Raw genomic sequence first — 8,980 nt, 5'->3', positions numbered from 1 at the left:
TTTTAATTTTTTTTTATAAGCATTGGACACCATGTTTTGCTATTAACTTTTGCACGCTTTAAAATACACAAAATTTCGAATTGTTCGCCGCAAAACGCCCTTGTTACAATAATTTCAACGAACGCCGTAATAATTGTAAGGTTAGGTTAGTAACGCACAGAACACGCGGTAGATAGACGTAGACGTCAAAGCAAACGCAACTACGCAGGGTGGATGTAAGACATTAATGTACAACAGGCACCACTACAACTGTATAGTACAGTCGGTTATCAAATGTTTCGTTTCACATTTACACTCATACACAAAAGACGTAAACCCATTGCTTGGAGAGGGAAATTCAGACGACCAGATAGTTCAACGCAGCGCCGTGACGACGGATTACGCAACGAGTGATTGCAACCGCTGAATGGAAGAGGAAAAATGGGCGGCCAGCACAAACATATTATATTATTATTATTATACATTGTGGAATTGATGAAAAAATAGCGTTTTGCTTAATTATTATGTTAATACTTTAGCATGTAACTAAGGCTGTAATACTCCGATAAACTTTAAATTTTCACAGAATCATCTACACACCAAACTGAGCTATTCGTGAAAGTTTCAAGTCAATTGGTTCATTAGTTTAGGCTACAGGGTAGTCGACATGATTTTCGTAAAATAACATTAGTTAAATACAAGTTGGTACTCTCGTGTAATATACACCGTCGTCGCGCGATAGTTTCTTTCTTTTTTTACTTAGCTCTGCGCCGCGACCGCGGCGTTGGATTATGTATATATCATCCCTAGATTTTAATATAATATCTACATAATATTAAAATATGTAACAGTACTTACCAAAATTTTGTTTCTATTAATAGTTAATACTAATTTAAATAATTGATTTGTCAATAGCAAATCACACGGCGTCGTATTGGTACTCGATGGAATGATTCAGTGCACGGAATTTGATGAGTATTCTTATCAAGAAATGATTTCTTTTCTGCCACTCTTCAGTCACCCAAAACCGCAAAGGGTTGGTATCGTAACTATAAATTAATTATGTATACATTTACTTATCTATTTGTCAATTGTCCTATAACCTTAATTGATTTACATTAACAGGTGCTCATCGTCGGTGGTGGTGATGGAGGGGTAGCCAGGGAAGTAGCCAAATACCCATTGGTCGAAATCATTGACCAAGTGGAAATCGATGAACGCGTAATCGAATTGTCGAAGAAATATTTACCGTTCATGGCTCAAGGATTCGACAACCCCAAAGTCAACCTGCACGTAGCTGACGGTTTCAAATTCATGGAAGAACACTTTCAATACTACGACGTCATCATAACCGATTCTTCTGACCCCATAGGTATACTTTAAACTAGCATCGATTGACCTTTGTTTATTAATTAGCAGGGGACGGTGGTAAACTCTCCCGATGGTACGCTTTACCGGGTCAATATTATGTTTAGCTGAATAAAATATGTAAAGTCTCCCGCTGAACATGATGTTTACCTGTAGGAAATGTATAAACTCTCCTTAGTCGTTTTAAATGTTATCGCTACACTATGAATTGGCTATTTATCTAGTACCATCCATCTATTCACCCATCCATCTATATTTATATTAATTATTAATGCTCTAACAGATTTTAAACTTAAGTGTACATTAAAATTAAAATTTATAATAAACAAAATAAAATAAGTAAAACTATCATACGAAAAATAATCGACTATAAATACCAACAAATAAATACCTACTTTAGGTTTTTGAAATTTGTGTGTTCGTACTATCATAAAAATTAAATTGAAATGTTTAGTATTAAATATACTATAATGATATAGCTCACAGCAGCAAAAGGCATTAATTTTTATTATTATACAACTTACTTTTCTTTTAAATTAAACTTAAATTTATACCTATTTGATTTATTTTATGATTTTTTATTTTATTTGTATTATGCCTATAATTATAACCCGTGGCAGCTAAATGTATTGATGTTTCTTATTATATAATTTACTTTTTTGAATGAAAATTAGAGGTATCTGTGGTAGTAGACACAGGAGAGATTATATTTACCCGAAATGTGGTACTGAAGTAGTCCCGGGGGAGATTACGTGTTCTCGTTAGGTAGTAAATGATAATTGGAGTAGACCCGGAAAATTTGCCATCTGGAGAGTTTACAGATCATTAAAATCGGGAGAGTTTTCAATCGCCCTCACTGGTCCTTATAGTAAAAATATAAATAATAGACACACGCCTGAAATGTATATAAAGTCATAAAATTTCACGTAACTAATTTAATATGATCACAAATTTCACTGATTTTTTATAATGTAAGTTCTACTTAATGTTACTATATATTGGTATATCGAAACACAGGTGGCCTGCAGATTTCAACAACCTATTGTTATATTGCATTTTATTTAAAAACTTTTATTGAAGAAGTACCTACTTACATTAAAAAAAAAATTTTGTTTATATTTTTTTAGATGAGTCGATCAAAGACAAAGATGATGACTCCATAAATAGACTTGATTAATTTACAATTTTAAAACAATTTTTAAAAAAAAATAACATATTTCCAGTACAAGTATTAATATTGTATAATATTATTTGTAATTAGGTATCTACGTACATATTATTATTATGTATGCGCACTACGTATAATATAATGTTATATTATGATAATAATGAATAGCGACGTTTTGTCACCGTTAATTATTGAGATAAGTTGTTTGGTCGTCTGGTATCTTAAATTATCTACCAAATTTAAAACTCTATTTTTTTCATTTAAAATTAAAATTAATTTTTATAAAACTCAGAATGTTAGTATAATTTATATATTAATACAAAAATAAAAATTTTAAAATATTATAAAATATATTACCTACGATACACATTTCATCAGTTAAATTATTTTTTTTAAATAATATAAGAAAACTATATAAAAATATAATACATTTAGTTACAATACAATAAATATATTTACATAACTATTTATGTTTTGGTTTATGTTTTCAGTCACTATTTATTTAAAATTTAAAATGTCAATTATACCATGATATTATAAAAATTATATATGTGTTATAACTCCCGGTAGCCAAATGTCTTACCTCATATCTTATTAATAATATTGACGGTGACTAAGCCTCTGTTTACCAGATATAACATAATATTTTGATATATTGATATTATCAACACTCAATTGCTTTTGAGAACTCTGAACTATATCGTTGAAATATAAATACGTGCTCATAATGTTGTCCTATGTGATACAAATCGTTGATTATATATAGATAATACCAATAAATAGTTAGTTTTATTACTACAATATTATATTAACATTTAACGTAACTAATTTTTGTCAATCGAAAATTACCTACATAATGATGGCTGTCACAATATGTTTTATTTTTCAATTCAATAGGTCCGGCTACTTCACTATTCCAAAAATCTTACTTTGAACTCATGAAACGTGCACTGCGTCCCGGTGGCATCGTTTGTTCGCAGGCAGATACTTTTTGGGGACATTTGAAAAACGCAGCGGCAATGTACAACCATTGCAAAGGAGTATTCCCCAAGGCGGCGTACGCGACATCTTATGTGTCCACTTATCCGGCGGGTCAGATCGGTTTCGCACTTGGAAGTCTTGACGAGGTATATACCTGTAATAATAATAATAACAACAATAATTATAATAAGTCATCTACATACCATGTTTACTACCATGCTCACAATCAGGGGCGTTGCAAGGATGAGGCGACTGCAGAAGCATTTGCCTCAGGCGTCAATGTATTGCAGGCGCTAAACCTAGATAAACTTTAGATTCTAATGCGATGAATGTATTGATTTCACAATGATGTGCGTGTTATTTTTTGTGTCTGTCGTTACCTTTTAGGATAGTAAAAATGCTTAGATTTTCTTCAACAGTATATTTTTTGATAGGAAAATGAATCTAGTCGGTATTTTGGATGGTTAAAATTCCCAGTAAATTTCAAAAGAACCGGGAAAATAAAATTAAAGAAAAACATGATCACAATTTTTTTATAAACATTTATTAATTTTATTAATAGATAGATCGTAGTTTACGATGTGATGTCGTATTGCCCGGTGTAACCGCGAAAATTTACCTCAGTGATATTTTACCCCACTAAGGTAAAATATCACTAGCGATTATTTACCCTGGGTAAAATTTATTAGTTTGATCTAGTGAATTTTTACCGTTAGGTAAGATTTTGCTGTTGAAATTTTATCTGGGCAAAATATCCCTAGCGAAACTTTACTTGTGGTAAATATTCACTAGGAATATTTAACCCCGCCGTGAAAATTTACCTCCGGTAAAATTTCGCTAGTGAATATTTACCGGGGGGTAAAATTTAACTGGGTCAAAATACACGGTTCCTCCGGCATTAAATTTTATTTTTAAAATTCATATTAAGATATATTATATATTTTAGATTCTGAGCTGATCGATGAATGCATTGATTTTATAATAAGTGACTTATTATTATTTTTATTTTTACTTTTTGGTGCCTGGTGAAGTCAAACATTTTAATTCCCAGAAGTTTTCAAAGGCACAAATAATTAAGGAAAAACTGCAATTTTTACGCAAAATTGGTTTTTGACAAAACTGATCTTGGTTTTTGGTGTAATTCTTATACAAATGACCGTAGATATATGAAATGTTCACTGAATGTTTATATTAGCATTTGGCATTTTCTATACACCATAAAATGTTCAAAATATTTTGACTGGTTTTGAGCTGTTTACGGACATTTTCAGTTGCAATTTTTTTTTGTTTTTTTTCCATGAATGTAAATAACATTTTATTCATTGAGTCAAATACAATGCTCTTAATATATTGTTATAATAGCAGTTGAAAAATATTAAAAATACATAGTTACAATTTTTTTACAAGCATTTAAAATTTAATAATTTTGACAAAATACTTAAAAAACCACAAAAATGTGCAAATTATTTTGAGTTAGAAATGATTAAAAATTTTTCTTTTTAAATATAAGATTTGAAAATTTCATACAAAATTCCTCATACGTTTTTCTACCTTAATCCAAAAAAAAAAAGTTTACCAGTAAGTCAAATTACATTTTTTTATAATTGTTTGAAGTTAAAATGTTTACAACATTGGATATACACTTAATTTTGTCATGTAGCGTTTTTTATTTGTAAAATGCATATAAATCATATATATTTGGTGACCTTTTATTGCAACAACTTCTCTGCTTTAGTTATAACTAACGATTAACGAACTATAAACTTGTCCGAAATTTGATCTTTATAGATCAAAATAAACCTAACAATATTTTGCTTTGGAATATTAAATAAAAATATATGATACTTAGAGTAACCTGGGGTATAATGGCACATTATGTGTACTATATACGATACGTTAGGTGTTTCTTTTATATATATTCGTTTAGTGACTAAACGTCAATACTAGTAAAATATTAATATGATAACAACTGAATATACTACAATACTGTTTATGCGGAAAATCGTATTGGGGTAAAATGGCTTAGTGGGTTTTGGGGTAAAAGTGCACAGTATTTCTTACTTACTATTATAAACATTAATTTTTCTGGCTTTAAATTGAATGTCTAAAAATTTAATTATATCTATTTATTTATTAATTTATTTGAACTAATGGGTACATTATATCTATGATTTATTAACAAATGATTAAATAATATTATGTAATATTTATTGAATAATTATACTTAAAACAATTACTGTGACTTAGCATTTAATACTATTACTGTATTAATTATATTATTATATACTCTAATCATGCAAAAAAGTAAAAAATTAAGAAAATGATAACGATAAAAATTAGTAAAAATTATATTTATTTTTTTAAATGTTATTTCAAATAATGATATCAAATTATATAGAAAAATAATTTCAAAAAAGTTAAAACATTTTCTAAATTATATAAGTGTAGACACTCAAATACAAGGCTGGGCATCAACGAGTTAAAAGTTAAAATTAAGTTAATACGTTAAGTTAATTTTAATTAAGTTAATTAACTCGTTACTTTTTTTCAAATTAACTTTTAACTTAATAAGTTACTTTTTTCAAGATTAACGTGTTAACTTTAAGTTAATTTTATTTCAAAAATATATAAATTAAGTTAACATTCGTCCGAAGAATAATGCAATTTTTTTAATGGTTTTTAACTGATGTTTCATTTTAAATTTCCCCAGTAATTTTCTTGAGCGTAAAGAAAAACTATCTAATAAACCATATTATGGGTCTGGAATTATTATTTTTGCAAATCAGCACACTAAGTTATGTTACTTTTTTTTCAAAGTTAACTTTTAACTTTACGCGTTAATGAAAAAAATACTAGTAACTTTTAACTTAACTTTATTATTTTAAAATAATTTAACTTAACGAGTTGAAAAAAATCGTTAACTTGACCAGCATTGCTTACCTAAATGGATTCCTTGTACATATTTAGGTTTATGAATAATATTCTACTCGTCGTAATTATTACTGCACATAATTAGATACTCTTTTTAAATTGACGATTTACTAACCACATGCGTGTTCTCAACTTGGCGTATTTTGTCTCATGTTTTTGTACGATATAATATGACGTATAATATTGTGTTTAATTTGATTTTTTTTCGTCTTACAGAACACAGACTTTTTAAATCCGGTGCACCAATTGACTAACCAACAGCGAAAGGATATGAAGCTTCGTTACTACACTACCGACATTCACAAAGCGGCGTTTGTACTTCCGGCGTTTGTCATCGACGCTCTCGACGACGACGAAAATGATTTGTAATAAAAATATTACCTATGTGACATGCGTCTTTTGTGTATCATCAGTACCTATCACATAAAGTTCATATTACTATATCATAAAATGTAACACACGATTATAATATTATATACGATTTAAATAAAATATATATTTTGGTCGTTAATCGCTTCTGTACGATATTACTTAACAGCTAAGCATATTATACCTGTAAACTTGAGGACTTTGAACCCGCATTTGTTGTCTCCGTCTTACATACGTTTCACGTACGACATAGAGAATTGTCGTTCGCTAGTTTCAATAGGGTGCTGTCAGTTTTGATATTAGAGTGAATTGACCTATTATCAAACTTCTATTAATACCATTATCCGTATTCTCTCGTTGATATATTTACGATACTTAAATTATTAAGTGCGTTATCGGTATGTAAAACATTAATACTTGAAAATGTTCATAATTCACTTAAAAATAATTAAAGTATCGTAAAAAACCAACGATAAAACACACATAATGTTGTTACCTAAAAGTTTGATAAGAGGTCAGTTCACTTAAATATCAAAACTAACACTATTGAAACTGGCAAACAAAAGTTTGGTATGGCGTCCGTGTGTTAGACGGAGACAACACGTCATGCGGGTGAGACGTACCTACTCTAATCTCGCAGACACGGTCGGACTGGCGGCCTATATTAGCGTAGACATACGAACGAGTCCCTCGACCGTATTGTTCTTCTGCCCTTTTCTCGTAAATAATACAAATGTACTTATATTTAACCACGTGAGACACTGCATTGTACTTATAGCTCCCAATGGCCAACTTGAACTTTCGACAAGGTCACTGGCAGAGACCTTGTTAGGCCGGAATATTGTGGATTTGTTATGGAGGAGAGAGAAAAAAAGGAATAAATAATTACGTGCATTAGTTACGGGATTGCGTTTAAAAAAAAAATCAGTTTTAAGTTATTTGCAATTAAAAAGTTATACAAGTTTTGTGTTTAACGTTATTTAAAATAGTGTTAATACCTATTTGAAAATAATAACTAATGCTGGTAGGTAATTGGCCCGCGGATACGGAATTTAATATAATCGATTCTTAGATTGTTTGTATGAAATAAATGTCTACGAAACCAATAAACCTTTTAAATAAATAAATTTTAAAATATTTCGTTTTGCGTTATTTTTTGGTCATTGATATTCTATAAATTACGTTTTGTGTTAATTTTTGTTTATTGATTTTCTATAAATTTACGTTTTGCATTTTTTTTTGTTTAATGATATACAATATCACAACAAAAACTCTTCATAAGCTACGTGTAAAAAATGGCCAAGTAAAAAAAATATAAGATCTTTAAGCTCTATAAAAATGTGATATCACGAATAAATGCTAAGTATATTGAGTTTAAGTAAATTTATTTTGTTTCAATAATTTATTTAATTGGCGAGGAATTATTTAGAATAGGTAGTACATTTTTAAAATAATAATGTTATATTTTAATAGTCCTTCGCCATTTGATTATTTTGTTCATCACACTTTGTTTCTTTTAAGAATAATTCCTCGCCTATAATTTTTTATAAATAAATCACTGTTTTAATTATTTTCCTACTCAGCTAGGTTATAGCCTATATTGAATAGGTAGGTATGTTATATCTTATACCTATTTTATAAAATGTAATCAATACGTTTAAAAACACCAGTAAAATAAAATTTAATACAAATAACAAATGCAAAAGTGGTAGGTACCTAATGAAAAATAAAAATCATTACCGTATGTCCGTTTTAAGAATACTGCGGAGTTCATGAACTTTAAATATTCCAGTATTTCACTATTATTTTAGTTATCATTTTCTATACATGATGACACATTATTAAGTATTAAAACTAAATTTAAGCTACATATTGTAAAATGTAAGCACGTCTTGTAGTTTTTTTGAAATAGTTGAGTTCTTTATTCCTATAAATATTGTTAAAATATTTTATGCTCTGTAAAAAATTTTGAATACAAACAAATAACAATAACATTAAAACAATAATGTTCCTCGAAAGTTGTTCATATAGAAATTAAAAAAAAAAAAAATTAAAAATTTTTTTTTAAAAACTTGCTTTTCTTAATACTATTTAATACATAAACGAAAAAGTTGAAAATAAACTTACTTTTAAAACAATTTCTTAATGAAACTTCAAGGTTATCAAGATATTGCTAAAAGTGTG

General features: G+C 28.6%; 1 protein-coding gene across 1 annotated transcript in view; it reads left to right on the top strand.

Moving 5' to 3' along the window:
• Nucleotides 1-6,914, top strand: part of LOC100164999 (spermidine synthase-like) — a 12,194-nt gene extending 5,280 nt beyond the window's left edge. The window contains exons 2-5 of the mRNA XM_001944143.5: nt 895-1,015; nt 1,105-1,351; nt 3,413-3,642; nt 6,644-6,914. Of these exons, the coding sequence (XP_001944178.3) occupies nt 895-1,015; nt 1,105-1,351; nt 3,413-3,642; nt 6,644-6,796 (751 nt within the window). The 3' untranslated portion in view covers nt 6,797-6,914. The remainder of the gene's footprint in view (nt 1-894; nt 1,016-1,104; nt 1,352-3,412; nt 3,643-6,643) is intronic.
• The last annotated feature ends 2,066 nt before the right edge of the window (nt 6,915-8,980 follow it).

This window comes from Acyrthosiphon pisum, chromosome X, assembly GCF_005508785.2.
Source record: "Acyrthosiphon pisum isolate AL4f chromosome X, pea_aphid_22Mar2018_4r6ur, whole genome shotgun sequence".
Lineage (NCBI taxonomy): Eukaryota > Metazoa > Arthropoda > Insecta > Hemiptera > Aphididae > Acyrthosiphon > Acyrthosiphon pisum.
The sequence above is the reverse complement of the archived record's forward strand: the minus strand, read 5'-3'. Positions and strand labels throughout refer to the sequence as shown.